This window comes from Canis lupus, chromosome 1 (genome assembly GCF_011100685.1).
Source record: "Canis lupus familiaris isolate Mischka breed German Shepherd chromosome 1, alternate assembly UU_Cfam_GSD_1.0, whole genome shotgun sequence".
In the NCBI taxonomy this organism is placed as follows: domain Eukaryota; kingdom Metazoa; phylum Chordata; class Mammalia; order Carnivora; family Canidae; genus Canis; species Canis lupus.
Window position 1 is genome coordinate 107,110,488 of NC_049222.1, and position 27,556 is coordinate 107,138,043.

General features: G+C 52.4%; 1 protein-coding gene across 7 annotated transcripts in view; it reads right to left on the bottom strand.

Annotated features, from left to right (window-relative positions):
- Positions 1 to 27,556, bottom strand: part of MYH14 (myosin heavy chain 14) — a 101,897-nt gene that overhangs the window by 62,614 nt on the left and 11,727 nt on the right. For 2 of the 7 annotated variants that reach the window (XM_038528105.1, XM_038528110.1), the window contains exons 2-10: positions 20,394 to 20,804; positions 16,050 to 16,206; positions 12,123 to 12,150; positions 11,884 to 11,986; positions 11,255 to 11,275; positions 9,778 to 9,870; positions 9,360 to 9,423; positions 7,170 to 7,268; positions 6,041 to 6,181 (exon numbers count right to left, since the gene is read on the bottom strand). In XM_038528105.1, the coding sequence (XP_038384033.1) occupies positions 6,041 to 6,181; positions 7,170 to 7,268; positions 9,360 to 9,423; positions 9,778 to 9,870; positions 11,255 to 11,275; positions 11,884 to 11,986; positions 12,123 to 12,150; positions 16,050 to 16,206; positions 20,394 to 20,804 (1,117 nt within the window). Of the gene's footprint in view, positions 1 to 6,040; positions 6,182 to 7,169; positions 7,269 to 9,359; positions 9,424 to 9,777; positions 9,871 to 11,254; positions 11,276 to 11,883; positions 11,987 to 12,122; positions 12,151 to 16,049; positions 16,207 to 20,393; positions 20,805 to 22,918; positions 23,061 to 23,870; positions 24,015 to 25,476; positions 25,583 to 27,556 lie in introns of those variants that run through there. The other 5 variants (XM_038528106.1, XM_038528111.1, XM_038528108.1 and 2 more) reach the window with 4 other exon arrangements.

A 27,556-nucleotide genomic window follows, 5' to 3' on the forward strand; every position in this document is an offset into this window, starting at 1 on the left:
AAGGCAGATGGTGACTACACTTGGGATGAACACTAACTAATGGACAGAACTGTCAAATCTATATGTTATATACCTGAAACTGACATACCATTCAATAATAATAAAAAGTAAAACAAACAAACAAACAAAAAAACCACAACAAAACCAAATCCAAAACCAAGTTTTGGTATACTTTGCAGGGCAAGGCAGGATGTGCAACAGATATTAATTTTTCTCCATTTCCACTGAGATCATAACTCCTTGTGGAAAGTATATGTTCCTTACTTATCTCCTACCCATGTGCTCTGCATACACTAGGTGCTCTATAAATGTTTTCATGAATGAACTTGAGCTTGCCTGTTCCCAGGGAAGAATTCATCCTGTGATCCCTGCTGCTTCTAGGATTCAATTTAAGCCCTCATCAGGATCTTGGGCACCATGTCCCTGACACTCCCAGTCCCTCTGGCCTTAGGGTCCCCTTGCTTATTCCAATAGCTCCTCCAACACTCTTCTTGCCGCCACCACCATCTATGTCTGGTTAGTTCCTGCAAGACTGTCGGTGCTCAGGCAAGGGCCACCTCCTCCAGGGGCTGCCCTGACCCTCCCCAGACTGCGCTGGAGCCCCATGACACGTGGTCACTGCTCCATGCACCTTCCACCGGTCACCCTTCCATGGGCTCAACTTTAATCCATTTGTGTGATTTGATGCTTCTGGGTCTCAGCATTCCACAGATCAGGGGCTTGTTCTATCTTGGTCATGGTGAACTTTACCTAGTACCTGCAGAGGCCTGGCCCACAAATTGACCCCATCACGGGTTGAATAAATCAATATATTAACAGATAAAGGGCAAAGAGTTAGCTAATGGGGGATACATCCTGGATGTAGGGGTTTGCTGTGTGACCCTAGATAAGCTGGTTGACCTCTTGAGCCTCAGTTTCCCTGGCTGGGCAGTGAGAAGGGCTGGGCTCAGAGATGTCTGGTTCTGCCAGCCTGGGGTTGGGGATAGGGGGACTGGGTGGTCGCAGACAGCCCAGGGCTCTGGCAGTTATAGGAGTTTCCTAGGGGACAGCAGCCCTCCCAAAAGACAAATAAACAAGGACCTCTCCTTACAGACCCACAATGGCATCATCACCTAACAAACTGAATGATCATTCCTTAATGTCAGCTCAGATCCAGCCCAGACCTTCAGTCCCCTCAATGGCCTTTAAAATGGCCTCTGACAGTTGGCTTAGGAACTCACATCCGTGCCAAGCACCCGGGTGAATCTGACACCTGAGAAGTTGGCAGTTAGCTTTTGCTGGTGACTTCAGACCAGCCGATTGCTAGCAAGCCCAGGCCTGCAGGGGAAGGAAAGAGGGGGGCGTGGGGTTGGTGATGCGGAGTCCTGCTCAAACTTTCTGAGTGGCATTCATGGTGCCTGCACTGGTGAAGACAGGAAGCCAGGGAGCTGCTTGGACTGGTCCCAGTGCTCTCCTCTCTGGGTTTCCCACTGGCAACCACCTTCCCAGAGATGGTCGGGAAAGTTTCACAGAAGTGCCTGCCTGTCTCTCTAAAAACGGATCATGGGCTGGTTTTGGAGTCAGACCCGGGTTCCATCATCTCCTTGTCAACTGGAGTGAGTTGTAGGGTGGACACCCCACCTCCCTGGACCCCTGTCTTCTCTTTTGTCAAAAGGAGACTATGAAAAGGTAACCGTGGGACACCTGGGTGGCTCAGCCAGTCAAGCATTGGATTCTTGGTTTGCTCAGGTCATGATCTCAGGATCATGAGATCAAACCCCATGTTGGGCTCCCCACTCAGCATGGAGTCTGCCTCTCCCTCTCCCTCTTCCTCTGCTCCCCCTGCTCTCGCTTTCTCTCTCTCTCTCTCCCCCAAATAAATGATAAATAAAACCTTTAAAAAAAAAAAAAAAGGTGACCAGCTGGCTCCACTCCTTGTAAGTAAAACACCAAATAAAACTATGAGGCCTCATCCACATGCCACACCAGCACCAGCAAAAGCCAGAAAGCTTACAACAGTGGTTGCTGGCATGCATGTAGGAAAACCACTGGAAGGACACAGCGAGTGGAAACAGAAACTAGCGCCACCTCCTGGACAGTGATAGAGTGGATTCTCTACAACTTAAAAAAAACGGTCAGAGTGGGGGTGGGGGGATGGGAGTTGGAGTAGAAACCCAAGAAGTCAGTGAGTGGTTGATTATCAGATCTGGTGCCCGTAATAAAAAGATAAAAATTGAAACTATTCAGCAATAAACAGGAATGAAGCCGACATGCCACTGCATGGATGAGCTCAAAACTGTCGCGTGGAGTACAAGAAGCCAGCCTCAAAGACCCAGGTATTGTGTGATCCTATTGACATGAAAGGTCTAGGATGGGCAAATCCAGAGACACAGGAAGCCACCGAATGGTTGCCAGGTATCCTCTTGGGCCACTGAAAATGTTCTAGACTCATCTTTGGAGATGGGCACCCAACCCTGGAAATGGACCCAAAGCCCCTGACTTGTAAGCTTTAAGCAGGTGAGTGGTCTGGTCTGCGAATTGTAGCTCAGTACGGTTGTTACACTTCTGTAAAAGCTGGATTAAGAACAAAATTGCACCTTCTCCTTAGATCCAGCATTTTTTGAAGAATTGATCCTACAGTTCTTTTGATACAGAGAGAGCTACTTACAGGGATATTATTGGCACCTTTTTTGGGGGTGGGGGAGGGATCATTCTAATAGCAATGAGTGCAGACACAATAAAAGTTTGTCCACAAGGGACAGAGACTGGTTGAAAGAATCATTGTCTATTTATAGGAGCCTGGGGGGCTCTGTCGGCGAAGCATCTGCCTTGGACTCAGGTCATGATCCTGGGGTCTTGGGATTAAGCCCCGACCTGGGCTCCCTGCTCAGTGGAGAGTCTGCTTCTCCCCTCTGCCTCTGCCCCTGCTCATGCTCTCTCTCTGTCTCTCTGTCTCTGTCTCTCTCTCTCTCTCAAATAGACAGATAGATAGATAGATAGATAGACAGACAGATAAATAAAATCTTTATTAAAAAAGAATCAGGGGATCCCTGGGTGGCGCAGCGGTTTGGCGCCTGCCTTTGGCCCAGGGCGCGATCCTGGAGACCCGGGATCGAATCCCACATCGGGCTCCAGGTGCATGGAGCCTGCTTCTCCCTCTGCCTGTGTCTCTGCCTCTCTCTCTCTCTCTCTATGTGACTATCATAAATAAATAAAATTTAAAAAAAAAAATTAAAAAAGAATCATAGTCGGTCAGCCTGAGTGGCTCAGTGGTTTAATGCTGCCTTCAGCCCAGGGTGTGATCCTGGGGACCTGGGATTGAGTTTCCATGTCCGGCTCCCTGTGGGGAGCCTGCTTCTCCCTCTGCCTGTGTCTCTGCCTTTCTCTCTCTGTCTCTCATGAATAAATAAATAAAATCTTAAAAAAAAAATCATAGGCCATTTAAACAATGAAACCTTACGCAGACACACACACATTGAAGTTTACCTATACTTACAAGACCAGAATTACTGCTAAAATATACTGTCTGCTGGGAAAAGTGGGTATGAAGTGCACTAGCACAGGGGTGATGAGCTGAGTCCTTAACCTGAGCACCTGAGCATGTGTCAAGCGTTTTTTAAACTGTTCCTTGCTGTATCTGGGATGGTCCTGGGAGGGAGGTCAGGGAGATAAGGCCCACTTGGAGCAACAGCTGCCTGGGGCAGGGAGTGGGGTAGAGGGGAGAGACAACTTTTAAAGTAAGCTCCATGCCCAGGGTAGAGCCCAACATAGGGCTTGAACTCATGACCCTGAGATCAAGACCCAAGCAGAGATAAAGAGTCTGACACTTCCTTGACTGAGCCACCCAGATGCCCCTTTGAGGAAACTTTCAAATTCAGTAGAGAAATATTTACCATTCTTTTAAAATCACCAGTACAGCTGAATACCAGCCCTGGGGCTATGGAATGCCTGGTTTTATTTAAAAAAAAAAAAAGTGTGTGTCCTTTCTTAGATGTCTAAAATATTCCTGGGAGGAGGTGAGGGAAGCCAAAGAGCGGGAAAGTCAGGTTCAGGGCGCTGCATGGGACCTGGTTTGTACACTATGACCTTTGGCACCTTCGGATTATGTCACGACATGCATGTCACCTCGAAAGTTTTGTTTCAGAATTGCAAAAATTGGAGCTGCCCCATGTATCCACCACACAGCAGGGCGGCCGCGGGGAGGGTTACTTGAGGTGATCTCTGTCGGGAGGCCAGGCCCCCACCATGGCTACCATCTGGATTTTCTTGCCAGCTGCCCCAGGGAGGAGAACAGAGACTCCCAGGCGGAGGAAGTTTCGCAACCATGGTTGGGAAATCCAGCAGGGGAGGCCTGGGACCCTGTGTCAATACTCCCAAGAAGGCCGGCCTGTTTGCAGCCCGGGGAGACAGCCAAGCTGGCGCTCGGTTTCCAGCCCTCCCAGCTGGCCCTGGAGCCCACAAGAGTTCCCGGGGCTTCTCGTGGTGCTAGAGACCCAGGGAGTAAGAGACCCGGGTCTACCACTCAGCCCCAGACCTCAGAGTCTGCCTCGGCAGGACTCAGGGTTGGTCCAAATAATCAACAGTCGGGGACTTGCAAAAAAGTCTGAGGTCCACCTCTATGTATGTGTTATGGGTTGAATTGTACCCTCTCCACCAAAAAGAGGTACGTTGAAGTCCTAAGTCCCCAAGACTTCTCCAGAATGTGACCTTATTTGGGTATTGGGTCATTGCAGATTTAATTATTTAAGTCAAGATGAGAGCACAGTGGAGTGGGGTGCCCCTAATCCAACACGACGAATGGCTTTTGAATGCACAGATGCACAGACAGGGAAAAGCCACATGAAAATAAAGGCAGAGCTTGGGTGATGCTTCTACATGCTAGGGAACGCCAAAGATTGCGAGCAAACCACTAGAATCTGGGAGAGCAGGACAGGGAAAAAACAGATTCTCCCAAGATGGAGCAACCCTACCAACACTCTGAGCTCAGAATTCTGGCCTCCAGAACAGGGAGATAATCCATTTCTGTTGTTCAAGGTGCTCAGTTTGCAGTGCTTTGTCACAGCGGCTCAAGCAAACAAATACAGTACTTCAACAGAACGACTGTCAAAACATATGCTCTAGTAGGACACCAGGGTGGCTCAGTGTTTGAGTGTCTACCTTTGGCTCAGGTTGTGATCCCGGGGTCCTGGGATCGAGTCCCACATCAGGCTCCCTGCAGGGAGCCTGTTTCTCCCTCTGCCTATGTCTCTGCCTCTGTGTGTGTGTCTCTTGTGAATAAATAAAATCTTAAAAAAAAAAAAATAGAAGTTTCAATTCCTTCAATACGCCATGCCTTTTCTGCCCCAGGACCTTTGCATAGACTGATCCCTCCTTGCCTAGAACGCTCTTCTCAAAAAAAAACAAAAAAAAAAAAACAAAAAAAAAAGAACGCTCTTCTCTCTCTCTCTGAAAATTAGTAAGGGAAACCTCACTAAGGCAGACTCAGGAGGCTAGGAGGGGAAGCTGGAAGGAGGAGCCACATGCCTCAACATCAAGTAAACACCTCAACATAATAATCCTCAACAGGAAAGAATCCTCAGTGACAGGCCCCAACAGGGAAAGATGTACACAGCATCGCCTACAAGAAATTGGCCGCCAGAGAAACCGTCAACACCCTGAACTCTTGCTTTTCTCCAGAGGGCTTTCGTTCAGAACAACCTCTTCCGATTTCCTTTTCTTCTCCATAAGATAAAATTCCTGTCCCTTGCTAGATTTGTCTATGGTTTTGCCGCAGCTTACTTGTCCCAATTTACAATTCTCTGCTTTCCTGGATAAATCCATTTGGCTGGTAAAATAACCCACTGTTTTATTTTTGTGGGGTAACACCATGCTAGCACCAATGTTCACCATCTCAGCTCCTCAAGCCTTGGCTCAAAGGTCATCATCTTGATGTCCCCTTCCCGATTCCCTCCTCTGGCCTGTTTCTTTTTCCCAATTGAGGACCGTGTGTCCAGGTTCACCACCTGCCCATACGCCACCCCAGCTCCACCCTTCATGGAGGGGCTGCTCAGGGCTCACTCACAGGTGATTTCCTCCGGGGTGAATCCCAGGACCTTCAGTGACTCCAGCGTCTCGTGGAAGAGCTCCCGCTCCTGGCCAGGAGAGGATGACGGCCCGTTGGTCAGGAAGCGGTAGTTGGAGCATGGCTCCAAGAGGAGTTCAGCTGCAGGAGGTAATGAGTGGAGGCCAAGGTCAAGGGTGAGCTGTGGAGTCCAACTCAAGTCCCGATGGCCACCCTGGGGCAGTGTTCTCTTCCTCCACTGGGGACCTTGGTCTCTTCCTCTGTCATATGAGTGAGGATCCTTTCCTCATAATTTGATGGGAAGGGCCAGGCCTGGAGGGGGTGCTTAGCCCACATTGGACCCTTTCATCTTCCCTCATTCCATTGAGATTGTCAAGTCCTAGAACAGTCCAGAGCAGGCAGGAGCAATGAGGCTATAGGTGCCTGAGTTAGCAAAAGCTGTGGGACAGCAGGGCTTGGCAGCAGAGGATGTGTGAGTCCTGGGGTCTGGGTAAGGAGGGGCCAGGAGGCAGCCAAAGCTCTGGGGGAAGGAGCCTTGGGACAGCAGGCACCCTTGTAAAGAAGAGCCCTGGATTTTCTTCAGCCAGAGGCCAGGAGGAGCAATGAGAAGCCAGGAGGAAGCTCAGGCAGGAGCAAGGGTAAAGGGACAAGGTGAGGCACCAGGTGAAGCACCAGGTGCCGAAAGCCACAAAAACCAGGACCACCAGGACTACCAAGACCCCCAGGACCATGAGGCAGCAGGACCTGCAGCAGAGCTGGAGTCATGGGCGTAACACAAGCTGGAATAAGCAGAAGCCTTGGAGTTTCGGAAGAGAAGGAATGTGAGCAGGAGCCACATGGGGGGAAGGTGGGATCAGAGAGCAGGAGGGGTCAGCCAGCAGCGTGGGCCAGGGGTGGCAGGATTCTCTACTCAGTCAAAACCACTGATGGCAGAGTCACGACATAGCAGAAACTGGGGACAGAGGGCTTCCTGGGGAAGGGCGGTACCCAAATCCACTGCTCAGCAGGAGTCTGACCTACACAGCAGGTGCTCAACAAATCCTACTCAGTTCCTCTCAGGAGCTCAGTTCCTCCTCCTGGGGCACATCCCGGGCCCCCTCCCAGTCCCCCTGGGAGCCACAGCACTGACCTTTGAGATGCTCTCCAGCACCTCCCAGCAGCTGATAGAAGATGTGGAAGCTGCACTCATCTTTGGCCTGGCGGATGGCCCTGGACTTCTCCAACAGGTCTGGGCGGCTGGGAGTCAAGGTCCCACAGGGGCGGAGTGGCGAGGGGAGCCCACCCAGCCCCCTTGACCCACGCTGCACCCCCTGCTATCCTGTGAAGCCGTGGAGTTGTTCACAGCCCAGGCCTTGGGCCTGTCACTTAAGCACACATGTGCCTCAGTTTCCTTATATGTGCAAGAGGCTCCATGTAACACCCATGAATGAGTTGCTGTGAGGGTAAATGCATTATTATGTGTCAAACATCCAAGAGCAGTGTATGGCTTGTAGTTAACCATAGCGAAGAGTATCTCTGGCCATAGCTACCCTGCTGGCCTCAGTTTCCCTGGATGGATAGTGGGGCTATGGGCTCTTCCCTTCTAGGAAAGTCACATGGCACAGCTATGGTCTAGAAATCGGAAAGCCACCTTAAAATAAAACACCTGATGACTTGTTTGCCCTTCCATGCCCCACACTCACAGACCACACAGCACCGATTCAGCATGACAGTTGTAACACAGGACCTACCCCGGGGAGCCTTGCCCAGGGTCTGCTGCAAATCACTGACCAAGAGCCCTGGTTCACTAACCTGCTCAGGTAAGATGGGGAGGACTTGGGGAGGGGATCCCACCAGGGACGGGGAGTGGGGGAAGCACACACCCTGAGTCTTGGTTTCTACTTCTGTTAAATGGGATGATGAGGGGTACAGGGAAGAGGGGCTGGGATCACAGAGCGAGAGCTCTCAGGACAGCCTTAGGTGCAGCATAAACCCTCAAGAAATGTTGCCCAGGCTGACACCAGGGCTGAGGGGTCAGGCTGAGCCCGAGACTCATCCGACTGGCCTGGGGGTGGCACCTGCCCCGTGAGCAATACCCCACAGGCTGCTCAGTGGCCCCAGGCACAGAGGGCCATGCCTGAGAGCCCTGTACCCCATGCGGGGAGCCACAACTAGAGGGGAGTGTGGATGAAGAAAGTTCACTTTTGGAAGTAGCCAGTGGAGAAAATGTGAATATAAAAAAGAGGCTAGGGGTGCCTGGGTGGCTCAGTGGTTGAGCATCTGCCTTTGGCTCAGAGCATGATCTTGGGGTCCTGGGATCGAGTCCCATATCGGGCTCCCTGCAGGGAGCCTGCTTCTCCCTCTGTCTACGTCTCTGCCTCTCTCTGTGTGTCTCTCATGAATAAATACATAAAATTTTTTTAAAGATTTTATTTATTCATAGAGACACACACACACACACACACACACACAGAGGCAGAGACACAGGCAGAGGGAGAAGCAGGCTCCATGCAGGGAGCCCGATGTGGGACTGGATCCTGGGTCTCCAGGATCAGGCCCTGGGCTGAAGGCAGCACTAAACCGCTGAGCCACCCGGGCTGCCCCATAAAATATTTTTTAAAATAAAAAAAAAAATTAAAAATTCCCAGTGAGCTTGCATGTAGCCTATGCAGAGCAGGATTGACACAACAGGTCTGAAATGATCTGCTCCCACGACTGCCCAGAGCTGGGATCTGGGAAGCTGGATTTCGGGAGAGTTCCCAGCACTCCCCGAATGACAGGAGGGGGCTCCTTGTGCCTAAGCGGTTTGTGCAAACAACGTGGTTTCTGCTGAACACCTGCTTTCCTCCAGGGAGTCTGGAATGTTGGCACATGCCAGGCCAGGGAAGCTGACGTGACCGGCCCCTACTGAAAACCTGGGGGTGCTGACAGGGTCTCTAAGGAGCGTCCTTGGTGGACAACACCTCACATGTTGCCCATCCTGTGTGACTCCACGGGGAGGGGACTCTGGAAGCTGGCCCTGGTCTCTCCCCCACTTGGCCTTGCATGCCTTACCCCCTGCGGCCTGTGCTCTATGTCCTCTCTCTGTGATAAGCCACAGCTGCCCTACCGCCCCACAGCAGGGCAACTGCAGTCCTACCCTCCTTCCTGCACCGGGAGATAATGCATCTCTGCCTTCCCCAGGTTCCTCTCCATTCAAGAGTGGGAAACTGAGGTACAGTTTCCGAACATCAGGGAGCCAGGCTTCCCGTGTGTGTGGACACCTGTTTCCTGTAAGCAATGAGATCCCAAGGCCCACCCTCCTTGGCCACCAGGTGTCTTGTGGGCTATGTGAGGATACAGGTCTCGATGTTGGCGCCCACAATGTACCCAGCCACGTCGAAGTTGATGCGAATAAATTTGCCCTGGGAAGGAAGGGGTTGGGGTTAGCTGAGGGGCCTCTTCCCCACCGTGGACCTGAAGGGCATCCCTAACCCACACTCACCTCTCCTAGAGCTAGGGCTGCATCTCACTTTCTTTCTCCCTCCACCTGAACCCCACCCTAATTGTGAGGTCCCAGCCAGGGGCTCCCTGGGGAATCCAAGGTCTGGGCCCCTTTGACTGCTTTCCACGGGACCCAGGCCCTCAGCCCCCTCCTCCCTCAGACCCTGAAGTCTGAACCCCCAGCCCCTCCTCCCTCAGTCAGCCCACCCTTCCTGCTTCCCCTTAACCACCTCCAGAGCTCCCAGGGCCAGGCTCTGCCCTCCCCCAGCACTCACAAATCGGGAAGAGTTGTCATTCTTCACAGTCTTGGCGTTGCCAAAGGCCTCTAGGATGGGGTTGGCCTGAAGCAGCTGCCGCTCCAGCTCACCCTGTGGGGCGGGGAGAGGACCCATTAGTGAAAACAGGGGCTGGGGTCGGCAGGGGGGTGGGGGGGTGGTCTGTTGGTCTGTGTTACAACTGTCTGGGGTCTGAGTGTGAGAGGCCTCTGTGTGTCTGCATGGGGGCTGCTTCCCCGCATCCGGCTTTTGCCCTTTAGTTTACTGTTAACGGAACAGGAAATGTCTCCGGGATACATCGTCTCCGGGATACATCGTGGAGTAGAAACAGCAAAACAGCAAAAACCTGTTGCAGAGCGATACCTCCAGTGTGATTCCATTAATGAAAAATAAATTGAGGGAAAAAAAAAAAACACCACAAAAACAAGACTCCTACTTCTCCAGGTATAGACACACATCTAGAAGCATTGAGTGGAAGGTCTACAAGGACACACACCAAACTGCCAAGAGTGCAATGGAGAAGACAAAGGGGGAATTTCATTTTACCTTTTTCTGTTGTTATAAGAGAAAAGCACTCGTGTATCGCTTGCAGGATTCATTAAGAAAAAAAAATCTAGGGGCACCTGGGTGGCTCAGCGGTTAAGCGTCTGCCTTTGGGTCAGGTTGTGATCCTGGGGTCATGGCATTGAGTCCCATATCGGGCTCCCTGCATGGAGCCTGCTTCTCCCTCTGCCTATGTCTCTGCCTCTCTCTGTGTTTCTCATGAAAAAATAAATAAAATCTTAAAAAAAAAATCTATACCATCAGTATGAATGTCCTTCCAACTGTCCAGCACAGAGTAGGCATTCATGAGATGGCAGTTTCCTTCCCCAGCCAGGCTGCTCCATGGGAGGGCTCTGACTCTGAACTTCCCTGTGGCCACCTTAGTGGCAGAGCGAGGAGGACCATGGGTGTTCAGGAGACAGCAATCCCCTCCTGCCCCCAGGTAGGTTCTCGAGGGCATCAATTCTTTCCGTAAATTCCTGTGAGTCCTCAGATACTAGCCTGACCTGGGTGTACCCAGGCAGCTGTGATAACGGCAGTGTGAGGCTCTGGGCTGTGGGAATCTTTGCACCCGTCGGCCTGATCTACACACATTTAGCAGATCAGCAATAAATGACCCCGGGTAATTTCATGTTGGCATCTGTGGCCAGGCTACATGCACACAGTTGGACAGCCCTTCATGGCAACACGGGCTGTGAATGTGTGCATGCACAGGGCTGCCGTAAACACCAGGAAGCCCTGTGCACACACGCTAGGGCTGCATTAGATGACAGCATGGGGCCCAACACGCACACAGTAGGACCACTACAAGTGGCAGTATGGCTCCCTGATGGCCATCAGTGCCCTGGGGCCTATCTGCCAGGAAGCCCATGGATGGGGCTGACCCAGGGGGCATGAGGGGTGGCATGATTTGAGGTGGTCCCCTGCTACTCACATAAGACACGATGCTGGCAGCCTGAGGAAGTCACAGGACGCGAGACACGGACCGGGACACAGACCAGGACACGGCACATGCAACACGGACAGACCCACAGGTGAACCGGCGGTCGTGAGTGGCGGGCAGCAGGGGAGACATGGGGTGCAGGAGGAATCGGGCAGGTGGAGTAGGGTGGCCCGGGTCTGAATCCTCTCTAGCAGACTCCTCCAACAACAGACTCCTGCCCAGCCATGCCTTCAGTTTCTCAACCACAGGAAAACACCACCCGCTCATGGGGTGTTCAGTCAATGGAAGCAGAGATGGGCACTATGTAAGTGCGCACTAAATCAGGCCCAGCACATAGTAGGTGCTCAGGACCATAAGCACCTACTGGGTGCCAGGTACTGTCCTAAGGTCTGATGAAGCCAAGATCAGGCCCTTGAAATTTCCATTTCCATCCTGCCTCCACTCCTAACCCTGTATCAGACACACTAGGTGCACAGGCAGCAGAGGTAGCCAAGAGATGGCTCACAGTCACGGGCCTCCTAAGGGAGGCAGGGGGTTATGGGGACAAGCAGGACCTCAGACAGAGGAGGGGGTATTGCTGGTGGCAGGGCCCAGAGAGTGTCTTGAGGCAGGTCACTTACCGGTACACCTGGCTCCTTCCTGCCCTTTGGTGATGATGCCACGTGGGCAAGATACTGGATGACCTTCTTGGTGTTTTCTGTCTTCCCAGCCCCAGATTCCCCGCTGTGGGGTGGGGGTGGGGTACAAGGAGGAAGCAGAAAGGGTTGACAGGGATGCCAGGTCAGACCTGCCCATTCTGAGCAGAGCCGCACCCAGCCAGGGCCCCGCCTCCTCCAGGAAGCCCTTCAGGATTACTCACGTGCAGAGAATGGACTGATCTTCACGATCTGTAAGGGACAGAAGTGGACATGTCAGCTGGAGGGTCTCTCTAGTGGGACCTTGACCTCTTATACCACACCCTTTTCAAAGGGGTAAGGAGAAGTTTTTTGCCCCCCAAAAGGTTTGTTTAAGATTTTATTTATTTGAGAGAGAGAGAGAGAGCATGTACAAGCAGGGCAGGGGGCAGGGGAATGAGCTGAGGGAGAAGCAGACTCCCCACTGAGCAGGGAGCCCGACGTAGGGCTCCCTCCCAGGATCCTGAGATCATGACCTGCGCCAAAGGCAGACACTTTATCAACTGAGCCATAAAAGGCACCCCTCCTCACAAAAGCGTTTTGATGTGTGACACTCCTGGATTCTAACACCCCACCCCAACTCAGCTGTGTGATGCTGGCAAAGTAGCTCTCCCTCTCTTGGCCTTGTTTCCTCACCTGTAAAATGGAGCTGATAAACTCCAACTCAACAGAATGCAATGCATTCAACAAACTTCAGTCCGAGCCCCTACTGTGTGCCACCTCATGCTGGGTACGTGAGATGCAAAGACAAAAGAGCAATGTCCGGGACCCCAAGGCTCAGCCTCTGATGGAAAACAGGCCACAACAACATAGTGACAGTGGTTGGTGGTCCGGGGGGGATCTCTGCCCAGCAGAGGGCACAGCATGGTTCCCACCGTCTCCCCGAGCACTCGCCCTGCATCTGACGTGACTGACAGCCTCCTAAGTGCCAGGCACCTACAACAGTGGGAACTGGCCAAGTCCCTGTCCTCATGGAGCTTCTGCTCAAGTCAGGGGGATACAAAGCACATATGTAAAACCACAGATGATTTGACAGTAGGTAGTGTCTGCAGACATTCTGGTTGTTGCAACCGGGAGATCCTTACAACGGTCTACTGAGTAGAGCTCAGGGATGCTGCCAAACATCTTACAACATATGAGATGCCCCTATATAAAGAATCATCCAGCCCCAAATGCCAATAAAGCCAGGATTAAGGGCAGCCCGGGTGGCTCAGCGGTTAGTGCTGCCTTTGGCCCAGGGCATGATCCTGGAGTCCTGGGATCAAGTCCCACATCGGGCTCCCTTCATGGAGCCTGCTTTTCCCTCTGCCTGTGTCTCTGCCTCTCTCTCCCTCCCTCTCTCTCTCTGCATATCTCTCATGAATAAATAAATAAAATCTTAAAAAAAAAAAAGCCAGAATTAAGAAGCCCTGGTGTAACATAGTAAGAAGACTGAGGGGTGGAGGGCCAGGAAGGCTTCCCAGAAGAGGTGTTTCAGCTCAGCCCTAAAAGACGAGGAAGTAGAGAAAGAGCATTCCAGGCAGAGGATACAGCCAGTGCAAAGGCCCTGTGGCAAGACCAAGTTGGAGATGTCAGAGAAACAGAAAGGACGCCAGAGAGGCTGGGGGACAGGGCAGAGCTAGACATTGTGCAGATGGGTTTGGAGGCCATAATTAAAAGATCTGGATAGTTTTGGGGACACCTAGGTGACTCAGTTGGTTAAGTGTGCAACTAGATTTTGGTTCAGGTCATGATCTTGAGGTCGTGAGATTGAGCCCCATGTCAGGTTCCATGCTCACCAGGGAGTCTGCGTGAGAGTTTCTCTCTGTCTCTCTCTTTCTCTTTCTCTCTCTCTCTCTCCCCCTCTGCCCTGCCCCTCCCCCACCTCAAATAAATAAATCTTTTTTAAAAAATCTGGACAGAAAAAAAAATAAAAATAAAAAATAAAAAATCTGGACAGTTTTTAAATGGGGCAGGAGGCCTCCAGGTGGTTTTAAGCCCAAGGGAGAGCCAGATGGTTTGGGAGCCATATGGACGTGGGTTCAAGGCCCAGCACCCCCTCTGTCTTGCTGTGTGACCTTGGGCCTGTCTCTGAGATATTCTGTGCCTCAGTTTCTCCATCTCAAAAACAGAGCTCAAACAGCCTTATAGGGCTGTAGTCAGAACTCAGAGAATGTCCAAAAAAGTTTTTATATACTATAATGCTGTTTTGTGGCCTGTTTGGTGTTAAAGGCTGAGCCCTGGGGTGAAGCCCTCTTGCATCTTGGAATCTCTCACATCCAGCATCAAGTGGCACATAGTATGGATTCAAATTGTAGCTGGTTGAATGAATCACATTCTGTTTAGCTGAGGTTCATCATCTCCATTTTACACTTGAGAAAACAGACTCAGAGAGGGACAGCTGCTGTGCCAGTGTCACACAGCAAGCAAGAAGCTGAGCTGGGGTGGAGCAGGTGAGTCACAACAGCAAAACCCACAACACCCAGCCCAGGGTGAGGATGTAACACACAATGTGACCTAAATACAGGGAGGCGGAGGTTGGGGGCTCTGGGTTCAAGTCCCATCTCAGCCACCCACCCACCAGTATGACTGTAGACAATGTCTGCACTACTCTGTGCCTCAGTTTCCCCATCTGGAAACCAGGGATAATGAGCACATCTACTTTACAAGGTCACTCATTCTGAGATTAAACACGTCAATTCATGAAAAGTGCTTGGCACAGAGTAGCCACTCACCTCAGCTTTATCGTACATTATTTATTCTTAAGGTATAGTAACTAATATATAATAATGGCTAAAAATGATTGCAGAAATAAGTATATAACAAATTAGATTATGTAACCGAAGGAAATAAGTGTGACCAATGATCAAATATAAATTCATAATGTGAATATAAAAACGTTGCCTATAAATGTGTTCTACTACACAATGCAGGTGTATGATATATTGGATATTATACCAGTGGTTCTCGAACCTGGGGCCAGCATTAGGATCTCCAGAGGGAGCCCGGGGAGCTTGTAAAACCCCCAGGGTTTCTCTGACTTAGCAGGTCTGGAGTGGGGCCCAGGTTCACATTTCTGACAAGTTCCCAGGGATGCTGATGCTCACCACCCTCTGAGAACCGCTGCATTATGCAATATAAATGCATCATTAGAACCCACAATAGGGGTGCCTGGGCAGTTCAGTGGTTGAGCATCTGCCTTTGGCTCAGGCCGTGATCCCAGGGTCCTGAGATCTAGTCCCACATGAGCTCCCTGCAGGGAGCCTGCTTCTCCCTCTCCCTATGTCTCTGCCTCTCTCTCTGTGTCTCTCATGAATAAATAACATTTTTAAAAATTTTTATTTATTTATGATAGTCACAGAGAGAGAGAGGCAGAGACATAGGCAGAGGGAGAAGCAGGCTCCATGCACCGAGAGCCCGATGTGGGATTCGATCCCAGGTCTCCAGGATCGCGCCCTGGGCCAAAGGCAGGCGCTAAACCGCTGGGCCACCCAGGGATCCCTAAATAACATTTTTTAAAAAAGAACCTACAATAGAGCTATAGCATATGATCTGTGATAGAAGTGTAATACATACCATATAAATATGTTGCTGCATACTATTATATATCATATGATGGTAAGACATGCATTTTTAAATATTTAATATGCATTTTAATATAAACAAAATATTAAAATATATATCTAATAATTTATAGCAATTAGGTCATATGTAGTAGATGTGAATTATGTAATTTTGTCTGGACATTCTTGTGCAACCCGCCTAGCTATACACAGTGACCCCACATTGCCCATCATCTAAGGGACTGATTAATTCCATGACAATGTGGATCATGTCAACAACATAAATGTTGAATGAATGAGCACGAGGAATTACTGTCTCAAAAGAAAATTTTGTAGAAGCAATGGCTCCCAAATGATACTGTTGAGAGAAGAGGTGAACACAAAGGCAAAATGGGGCCTGACTGGTAGGACCCAGAGCTTGTCCACTCAGCCCTATATTTGTGCTTCCTCCTGCCCCATGAAGAAGACTCAGAGAGTCTGAAATCCTTTATCGTCATCTTATCATGACCCTCCAGGCTGCCCCTCCCCACCCCAAAGAGACATATCCAGCAGTCCCAGCGCCACACTCACCCTGGAGCATGCTTCGGTAGGCCCCCTCGGTCACCGCATACACGTGGGGTGGCACTTCATGGCGCTTCTTGCCCCGGTACATCTCCACAATGGCCTCTGTATAGATGGGAAGCTGCTTGTACGGATTGATGACCACACAGAAAAGGCCAGAGTACGTCTGCAGTGGGCAAGAAAAAAGAGGGCCTCAGCTGGCTGTCTGAGGCCCAGAGGGTAGCATGGGACTGCTGTGTACAGCTGGGCAGGTTGTGCACTGCACAACAACATCCATCAAAGTGGCTGCCATTCATATCATGACAACGTAGACTTGACCATTTGTTACAAAGACTTTCAGGCTGATGGTAAAAGAGAATCTATTGAAATTGCACAAATGTGCTATAAGGATAAGAATTCACCCTGATAGAGAATGCGGCCTTTGCAGCAAGCCAGACTTGGGTCACAGCCCATTACAACCTGAACACGCATACACATAAAATGACCCTGTGCAAGCTCATCTGCTGCAGCACTCTTTATAATGGCAGAAGTCTGGAAATGACCTGCAGGCATGTTCTTACAATGGATTCCTATGATACTTGCAGTGTACGGATCTGGAATTCTTTCCAAAGCATTATTGAATACAGAAAACAAGGTGAGGACTGTTTGCGCTGAATGAGGCGGAAGAGGAATATTTGTATGTATTTGCTTGAATGTACAGAAGATATCTTCAGAAGATATCACAGTATCTGCTGCTGAAATATGACAGGAACAAATCTGTAGTTTCTACCGAAAAAGAGTCACAGGCCCTGCTTACACTCCTACTGGAGAAAATGCTACATTTCAGGATCAAACTGTGAAAATAAAGATGCCATTTTTCTTGCATCCAAATTTACAGACTCCCTGAATTCACCCTCACACCTGATGGGCCCGGGCTCAGGACCCTGGCACAGGTGAAGAGCCCTTCCAGCTCACACGGAGCATCAGGTAGACGGGAGGCACTCAAGCCACAGAGACAGGATCGCTAGAGAGCTAGTTGCCCACCCAGCTAAGCCAACCCAGAGAGCTAACCGGCTCAGCTAGCTGGAACTGGCTAGTGAAACTAGCCAAAGAGTTAGAGGCTTACTGGCTTCACTAGTTAACTATTAAACCACTGGGCTATGCAGCCAGCTAGCCAGCTACTTGGTGGGTTAGTAGCAGGACTGCTTTAAGCTCCCCAGACAGCTGGCGCTTCTCAAGCAGAGCAGGGTGTGGCCACCACAGGCTGCCCAGCTCCCAGGTGCCAACCTTTTAACGGTGGGAGGGTGGGTGGCCGGGCCAGGAGCAGAACAACCGGTTTGCTGGGTGTCTGCCCTCCCTGCCTCGAAGAGCTGCTCCCAGGAGCTCCTGGCTGGCAGAGGGCGGGGCAGCCGGACCACATTCCCTGGGAGGGTATCTCATGGCTGCTGGCGCCCCGGCCCCCACTCCTGGCTGGCGGGGGTACCCACTCCCCAAGCCACCCTCCCACCTCAGCCCCCTTGTTGCCAGGACGACACCCCCTCCCCCCCACCGCCCAATGGCAACCTGAGCTGGCTGCCAAGGCCAGGGTGCAAAGGGCAGAGGCTGGTGCACGCAGAGAGGGTTGGGGACACCTGAGTGGAGGGGGCATAGCTGGGGACACCCAGTTGGAAGGGTCTGGAGCAGCTGCCCAGCCCAGCGACTCTCTCCACAGTCTCGGTTTCCTCCCCACCTCATTACAGAGGCTGTGGGGATTAAGGGAGATAATGAATAAAAACCAGCCAGCCCAAGGCGGGGCCCTTAAAAGGTACTCCAAGTATAGGACCTGAGACTCTCCTTTTACCCATCCCAACTGGGCACTAAAAGCTCGCTCAGGCTTCAAAGCCACATGAGCCTGGGTTTCCAGTTGGTGTGTGACTCGCACCAGGGATCTGCCCTCACTGAGCCTCAGTCCCCGGCCCCGGAAAATGGGCTTTTGACCCTGACCACCTAGAAAGATTCTGAGTGAGCTGCCACAGTGCACCTTCTGGTGCCTCCCAGGGCTGGGAGCACAGTGTGTGCTCAACAAGACGGGTTCCCCTCCTGCCCAAAGCATCCAGGCAAAGGGACCAAGACACCAGGCCAAATAGCACATTGACGGCAGAAACTGGGTTTCTTTCTACTTTCCACTGGGCAATGCTGCCTTCCCCCATCACCAGTCAGCCAGTCCAACAAATGTTTCTAAAGCACACAAGCAGGGTGGAGCCGGATCACATCTCTAATATCTTCTGGCTGGTGGCTCGAGCAAGCACCCTCGAGCTTTCTGGATCTCGCTTTCTCATCAGATGGTGACGGACAGGAACAGCACTTCCACATAGGGTGGCTGGGAACCGTCATGTTGCACGTATGGGGCAGGCAAGGGCCCTGGAACATGGTGCGTGCTTAACACGAGATGTTAACTACTGCTGGGCCAATGGCTTCACCACCCCAAGGTGGAGGAATAGGGTTAGGATTGAGGGGGGGGTGTCAGCAAGATCACACCAGGAAATTCAGGACAGCACCCGACAGAGAAAGCAGGCACTCACTAAGTACTAAAGATTATTATTAAGACCCAATTAGCTTCCCATCTAGTCTTCTGGAATCTTCCATCGCACTTCCATTTGTGAGATCCCGGGGAGTGGCTTGGGCAGAGGTCTCTTTCCCAGGGCTTGCAAAAAAAGCAAGCGAGAACTCAGCAGGGGCCAGTGCAGCCTGGGGAGCGTGCCAATCGCATCCAGGGTCAGACAGCCCTCGATTCCAATCCCACAACCGCCTCCTCCAGTTGAGGGGCCCCGAGCCAGCCACTGGTTCTCACAGCCTTGGTGTCCTCCTTCCCAAAAGGCAGTCAGACTTCACAAAAATATCCTGAGCTTGTGATCTGCAACCCTTAACAGAGTGGCAATTATTGGGGCCACTTTATTTATTTTTAAATTGGTACATCTCATCATTGATTTCAATGTTCTTTTAGTACTCCCATAAAAGTTTTGTCATTTTTTTTCCAAATATAAAATATAAAACTAGTACTTTTCTTTTGAGGGTGTTAGCAAGAAATTTTTCTTGGTGAGGGAGCCAGCTCGAGGTGGTGAGACCCCAGCCCTCTAAGCTTGCTGTTTCGAGTACCACTCTGAGGCCACCTGTCTGGGTTCAAATCCCACCCTGACTCCTTCCTATCTGTGTGAGCCAGGACCCAAGTCACTTGACATTCCTGAACATCAGGTGATAACAACAGTCTCCAGCCCAGAGGTGCGCTGATAACCCACACTCAGCACTTAGAACAGTACTTGGCACACGGTAAGTGCTCAATAAATATTTGCTCACTACCATTATTATTATTTTTCGTTATTATTGTCTACATTCTTTGTCAATCCCTTTAATCCTGTTTGCGCTAATAACGCTCTGGCTGCCCATTAGAACCACCCTGGAAGCTTATTAAAAATACCATTGTCCACGTCACAGCCCCAGAAATCTGTTTTAACGGGTAGGGTGGGGCCCGGGAGCTAATATGTTAAAAAAAAATCCCCCAGGTGATTCTAACTCGCAAAGACGGGCTTGTGAACCACTGCCTTCCCTATTCTACTTGTTTGCTGTAAAGATTAAATAATGCAAGAGATCCTAAATGCTCAATAGGCACGACATCACTGTAGTCAACCTCACTAGCATCAATCCCGTCTTTATCTTGAAAGATGCCACAGCAGATGGATGGCACCTACAGCCAGATCACCCAGGTCCACCATGACCCACTGGGTAAACTCAGTCAAGGAACTTGGCCTTTCTGTGCCTCCGGGTTTTTTCCAATCTGTAAAATGGGTACAAAATGCTTTATAATTGAGAAAGTGTATAAAAACAATATATTTACAAGTGCCTAGTGTCTGCTTAATAAATGTCCCTGTTTATTGTTACGAAACCTCTCCGGGACTCAGTTTCCTTTTAGGTTAAACGAGGCTAATCACAGGCTCTACTCTGTGTAAAGTGAGAGGAAGTGAACTAATACATGGAAGGCATTTGGCACAGAGCCTGGCGAGCAGTTTTCCACACTCGGTGGTTGTTATTAATTATTATGGCAGACCCATATCTCTTTCTCAAAACCCTCTGGATGTGTCCTATTTGGAAATCTGGGATTTTTTTACACTTTAGGGAAAATAATAAGGTGCACAGCATCTACAGTATAATATTCTGGGATAGCCCTCAATGGGGCCCAAGGCAGTTCGGGCAACCCAATAATCTATAATTTGGCAACTAAGTGTAGGAACGGTCCCATGACCCGGGATACAAAGTAGAGAATGTCTGAGGCCACTCAAGGTGGGCACAGACCCCCAGCTCCCCACTCCTGGCCATGGCCTCCGGGGCACCACCACTCACATAGATGAGGCCCGAGTAGTACCGCTCACGGAGGTTGTGCAGCACCGAGGCCTCGTTGAGGCAGGTGAGCTCCGCCATGTCCTCGGCCTTGCTGAACTTGGGCGGGTTCATGCGCTGGATTTGGTCCCGCGGCAGCCGCAGCCGCCGCCCGCTCTCGGCCAGCTCCACTTCGGCCTCCTCCTCGCCCTCGTGCCGCAGCGCCGCCGCCTCGAACCCGTGTAGCTCCGAAGGCACCCACACCAGGCGCCGCGCCGTCCACTCCACCTGCGGCGAGGTGCCTGCGCCCCCGGGCGCGCCCCCCATGCCTGGCCCACTGGGCGTGAACAGGTAGGGCTGGGCGGCCTCCGGCACCGGGCTGGGCCTGGGGGCCACCTTCCGCCCAGGCACCGACAAGGTCGCTGCGGCCATGGTCTGCAAGGGGAGAGAAGGGTGCAGGTCAGGTGGGGCTCTGTCCCCAGCCCAGATCCCCCTCATCAGTCCCCGCAGCTTTTCTTCGCCAGACCTCTTTTGACACATCTGCAAAATGGGCCCATGGATCTCCTTTACTAATTTCACTCATTCATTCATTCATTCATTCATTCAATAATTCTCTAATAAGCCTGGCCCAGCCAGGCAAGGCACTGGCCATGCATCCAAGAACAAGCCAGCAAAAAACCCCTGCCTACGAACACATTTACCTGCCAGCCCAGTGCTGCCAGCATGGGAACCACTGCCCCACACAGCTACTGAGCACTTGAAATGGAGAGTCCAAACTGAGATGGGCTTCTAAGCACCACACCAGATTTCAAAAGACTTCGTACAACAAAAAACTCATTAGTATTTTTTTATATGTGATGATTGATACATGCCAATGATAGTTATTTTGAATATGCTGGGTTCAATAAAATATATCATTAACATTAACAACATTTGTTCCTTTTGAGTTTTTTCCACTTTTACTGTGGCATTTTAAATTACACATTTGGCTTGCGTTATATTTCTACTGGATAGCGCTGCTGTCATCCCAGGAGCCAGATAAAAAGATAAATAAGTAAATTATATAGTATGTTAAACGTGATAAATGCCAAGGAGAAAAATAAAGGAGGGGGCAGGGGATGTTAGGATTGAGGGGTGCTGCAATTTTAATTGGGGTGGCCAGGGCAGGCTTCTCTGATGTGGTATTTGAATAAAGACTTGAGGGAGATGAAGGGAGTGAGCCATGGGAATGTTGAGAGGTAAAGCATTCCAGGCTGAGAGAGCAGCCAGTGCAAAGGCCCTGAGGCAGGAATGTGCCCCCATGTCCAAGGCATCGTGAGGTGGTAGGTGAAGTTAGATTGGAGACCAAGAGGGCCAGACTGGGCCATGATGAGGATGTCAAGCTCTGAGATGTGAGCCCTAGGAAGGTGTCAGTCTAATTTCTGTCACTCAGGTTCCTTGACCATTTCCAGTCTACCCCACAACTGCAGAACAAAACACTCCAATCTCATGCCTTAGTTATCAGTTTGTTCCTTCCCTGCAACCCAGCTTCCTTTTCTTTATGATGGGGAGAACAGCCCCCATTCATTTACTTCCGCATTCATCCAACATTCCACAGGGCTGTTCAGATACCAGCCTCTGCCTAGAGTGATTCTGGGGACCCAGAGATGCTTCAGAGGGGGCCTTGCCTTGAGGCGCTCCTGGTCTGGGGGTGACCAGCTGGGGTCTCAGCTGGCCACAGCCCAGTGTGACCGATGTGCTGGAATGGAGACACTGGGTGAGCGAGAATGTGCTAGACCCCTCCGCACCCTCAAAGGGCCCACAGACCAGCAGTGAACAGACCACAGCGATTCCAGGGCAGTCTGAGTGCCTTCAGGAAGAACACAACCCCGTCCCTCATTGTGCCCTGTTGCCAAAGAGTCTGTCTCTATTCTCTCCCTGCACCTCAGAGTCCTCCTCACTGCCCCACCACACCAGGCACAGGAAGGCCTGGATATTCGCCGCCTCTACCCCAATGTTTCTGCCTCTGCCCTCCAGGGCCCCCACCTCCAATATACGCCCGGAGAGGTCCCTCCAAACACCCACCTCCCCTTGAGGCCTCCCCACATCGGTCCCATCGGGCCCTTGCCTTTCACTCAGAGCCTCTCCCACCTGGAAACTCAGCTCCAGACCACACCTCCCACCTCCACCCAGACCCCCAACATAGACCCCCAAACTGGCAGCCTTGATCCTGGGGGTGTGGTGCTCTCAGGACTCACACGAATGGCCCCAGCCCTCAAGCAGCAGAGTTCCAATCCCCCCCAGTCCCCAGGTCCCCAAGTGCCAATGCTAAGCCCCGGCCTCCAGTGTGGCACTGATCCACCCAGAGCCAAGCCCCATCGCTGGGACTTTGCCCCAACCCTCACTCCACCCCACCCACTCCCCCCACCCCTCCAGCCCTGGACCTTTGACCAGGAAAGGTTTGAGAATTTTTGCAATCATCTGGTCCTCTGCCTCCCCTCCCTAGGGCCAGGAGTCTGGACCCCCAATCCCTCCTCCCTTGGACCCATGAGCCCAGAGGGCTCTCTCACCTCACTGCAGCCAGGCTAGAGGTGAGGATGATGGCACATCCAAAGCCTGAGGACTGACCACAGGCCTGACAGGGAGGGCCTGCAGGCCTCTGCTCCAAATGGCTGAGCCCCTCCAGCAGCCCCGCCCTCCTTAGCCGGCAGGAACACCTCTGCCGGGGCTCATTACCGTCACCAGGGCAGGTGCTTTCACCTGCCCTGGGAGGGGCAGAGGCTGCTGGGCTGGAAAAGAAAAAGGAGCCAGGGATCCGCCCCTGGGGCAGGGGCCGGGCCCTTGGCATCCAGCCCTCTGACCTCAGCCTAGTGCTAGTATTCAAGAGTCCCCTCCATGGCCAGACCCGGAAATCTGGGCCCCAGCACCTCCTCCCTCAGACCCAGGAGTGGGAGCCCCCAGCCCTTCCTCCCTCAGACCCAGGAGTGGGAGTTCCTAGCCCTCTCCTTCCTCAGACCAGGGAGTCCTGTCCCCAGCCCCCTCACCCCCTAGACTCAGCAGTCCAGGTGCCCAGGTCCCTCCTCCCTCAGACCTAGGCCTCCAGCCGCTCCCCACTCAGACCCAGGAATCCAAGCCCCCAGCCCCCTCCTCCCTCAGACTCAGGAGTGGGAGCCCCTAGCCCTTCCTCCCTCAGACTCAGGAGTGGGAGGCCCCAGCCCCCTCCTCCCCCAGGACCAGGAGTCCAGACCCACAGCCCCTCCTCCCCCAGGACCAGGAGTCCAGGCCCCCAGCCCCTCCTCTCCCAGAACAAGGTGTCCAGGCCCACAAACCCAGTGTCTTGGACCCAGTGCCTTTCTCCCTCAAGACCTAGGAGTCCAGGCTACCAGTGCTGTCCTCACTCAGACCTGGGGTTCCTGGCCCCCAGCTCCCCTATTCAGATCCAGGAATCTGAGCGCCCAACCCCCATTTTCCCGAGACCCAAGCGTCCAGCCGCCCCCTCAACCCTCGAATCTTCGGAGCTACCTGGGGCCGCCGGCCAGCGCGGGGATCGGGAAGATGGGGAGGGGGCACGGGAATGCCCTGGCCGCTTGAGCTCTCAGGTGCGACTACCTCCGCGGTCCAGCGCGGGGCGGGGCCACGTCGCGTCACCCGGAGGGAGCCCGGCTCTGATGTCACCCAGCACCTGCTGGGCTCGGGGAAGGGGGCGGGTCCTGGAGCTGCAGGGCCCTGGACCGGGGATGGAGAGGGGGGCGGGTGGGCGGAGATGAGTCTGATGCCGGGTGGGCCGCGGCCGCAGCTGCAGCACCAGGCGCCCCTCCTCCTCCCGGCAGGCAAACGTCAAGGACCTGCGTGGCGCAGAGGGCTGAGGACTCCGAGAGTTCGAATCCCGCTCAAGCTTTCTGGGCTTCCCTCTTCTCTCCGTGAATTGCGGCCAAGGAAATAAATAAGATAATTTGGGAGAAATTGCCCCCCCCAGCCAGTGCTTAAACAAGCAGCGCCTCACGACATCATTTAATCTTTCTGAGTCTCAGTTTCCCCAACCCCGAAACGGGACACCACAATCCACAAGGAATACTAGGAGTACCAAAGAAGACCACAAAGTGTTATTCTGGCCTCCGGAGCTTCAGTCTTCTGGGTGGAATGAGGACTAAGTACTGGTAAGCGCACCTACTCTGTGCCAGTGTTTTTCTGATCCTAGAACAGCATTCTGGGTTTGAATGTATAGAATGATCTCAAAAACCAATGTGATAGGGACGAGCAGCATCTGCATTTGTTCAACGTGGAAAGTAAGGCATGAAGAGGGGAGGTAATGGGCTGACGGCCACACGGTCAAGAGGGAGAGCTGCGATTCTAAAGACGGATTTAGGGAGAACCGGTACTGGGTCCTCAAAGGGATCAATTTCCTCTTCCTCGTTGCTTAACTCTCTCGAACCTGCCTCTCCATCTAAGCCATAGGGACCACAGCCTTCCTTAGGGAGCTACTAGGAGATTAAAAAGGGTTAAGGGACCCAGTGCACAGCTGGTCTCCAAAGTGTTATTCTCAACCCCGTCTCCCTGCAGTCACCGCCTCTGTCCAGCCGCAGTGTTCCCCTCTCTGTAAAATGGGTACAATATAACCTTAAGTGAACACAAACTATTTAGTGGTAAAAATAAAAGCGACCGAATACACGTTAAGCGCTCAAATATGCCTTTCCCTACCCCTCGTCCTCTGCCAGTCCTGACCCCTGTCTCCAGTCTGCGATTTTTACACGTGAGAACAGAGACACTTATCCGGGGGCGGAGGACTGAAGGCGATGACTCAGGTATTACAGCGTCTAAGGTCCCAAAGCAGGCCTCAGTTTCCCCGTCTGCGGAATGGGCCCGGGGCCTCCAGCGAGGACCTCGACCCGGCCTTACACACAGTTGGAACTGAGTTGGGGAGAGGTGGGGGAATGTAGACGCCCCGCCCCCCCGCCCCCCTCCCCGCCGCCGTCCCGCTGCGCGCCCAAGGTGAGGAGCCGCGTCACCGTCTCTCCCCCGCCGCCCGCGCCGGCCTTCGGGGCCCCTATCCGAAGCCCCTAGGCTCCGGCCTCCCCGGGCCCAGTCCCGCTCCGCCGCCTCCGGCGGGCAGCGGGCCCCGGGCACTCACCGGCTTCCAGGGCCGTCCCGAGGCTTCGGCCTGGGGAGAAAGAGGGGCGGGCCCGTCAGGAAAGCCCCGCCCGTACGAGCGCAGCAGGGGCCAATCGGCGCCCGCTGCGACAAGCTACGGCCCCGCCCGTGGGGGACGCGCCCGCCAATCAAGAGGAGCGGCTGGTGGACCGGACCAATCAGAAGTTGTCGGAGTGTGCCAGCCGTGGGAAAAGAACGGCGCCGGAGTGCGGAGCCAGGCGGCGCGGTCGTGGGCAGGACCCAGGCCTGACGGGCAGGGGAGGCGTCCAATGGCGAGCTTTGGGGGGCGGCCGGGGGCGGGAGGCCCAAGGGACACGGGTGAATGCGCCGCTTTGTGCGCGAGGCATGAATGAGGGCCTTTGTGAGGGCCGGCGTGGGGGGGGCGGCTGGAGGCCGGAATGCCTGGGTCCCCCGGGAGCCGGCGGGCAGGAGAGGCAGAAGAGAGAATTCACTTTTGTCGAACGCCGGCCGCGTACCAGGCACTCTCCCAGACTCTCACCCACCGCGGAGGTGTGGGCGATGCCGTCAGTAATAATAATGATCATTTATTGAGTGCCCGATGGATGCCAGGAGCTGTGCTAAGCGCTTTACCTGCATGATCTCATTTAATCCTTACAACTACCCCTTGGAATTAAGATCTTCATCTTCTAGATGAGGTAAACCCAAGCTTAGAAAAAGGGCGTTAATTGTCGAAAGTCATGGAGCTGGCAAGTGGCAGAGCAAGGACTCGGATCCCGCCAAATCCGACTTCAGAGCTTGTGCTCTTAACCACCACATACACCCAAACGGTGGTTAATGCTGCCCAATTCTCAGATGTGAAAACTGAGGCTCAGGGAGAGGCAGATGACTTCCCAAGGTCACAGAGCAAAAGTCCCACTGAACCCAGAGATGGAACCCACTCTGAAGCTACTCTGTTGCTGGGCAGCCCTGCATCATTGTTTTTTGAGCTGTGTCTCCATTTTACAGGTGTACACTGAACTCCAGGAGGAGTGAGCAGCTGGGGTGGCGGCAGGGGGCTGCTTGTGAATCAAGTTCCAGCTAGTATGCTAGCCTGGCTCTGCTGTTCAACAGCTGTGTGGGCTTGGGCCAGTTGGACTTTTTTGAAATTCCATTGATTTCTGCATCTGTAAAAGGAGGTGATGATCTCCCTTTCTCCACTCTTGTTCCCCCACCAGCCACACACACACACACACACACACTGTCTACTGCTGGTAGGATCCTGTCAAACTCTATTACGACAGTATCCCTCCTCTGCCCAGAAACTTGTGCTTCATGGCTCCTTCTCCATAAAAGCCAAAGTTCACACTATGGCCCACAAGGCTGTGTGATGTGTTCCCTGGGGCCCTGTCTGATCTCATCTCCCTCTCTTTTTCCTGTCACTCCTCTCCAGACACACTGGCCTCCTGGGTGTTCCTAAATTCCACAAACACTTCCCATGCATGGTCCTGCCTCAGGGCCTTTGCATTCACTGTTTCTTCTATCAGGAATCCTCCTCCCTCCTGGTTCTGCATGGCTGTCTGCCTTTCACATTGCCAGGTCTCCTCCAATGTCACCTGCTCCTGAAAGCCTGTCCCAACTATTCTATATAAACTGATTCCCTTCATCACTTTCTCCCCTGACCTTGCTTTGTTTTTCGTTGTAGCACTGGAAATATTTATATGTTTATCTGTTTATCATCTGTCTCCTCACTAGAATATAAGTCCCAAGAGGGCAAGGGTCTTTGTTTTGTTCAGTGCTGGATCCTCAGGGCCTGACACACAGTAGGTGTTCCATAAGTTTTTGTTTAATCAATAGTAAGAAATCCTTGCATTGTGTGAATGAAATGAGTTAATTCATGCAAAGAACTTAGTGTGGACCTGGCACTGGGAAGAGGCTGAATAAACAATGATTATTATTACAGTTGTTATTTGGTGCTCTACAAACCCTTCTGATAGTATGAAGGAGAGAAACAACAGAGAATCTACCTTAAGGGAAAGAAGTCAGAGAAAGGGAATGGTTGACAGGTAAGAGACAGAGAATACAGACACAGGTGAAGAGAGATGGAATTGGGGTGGGGGCAG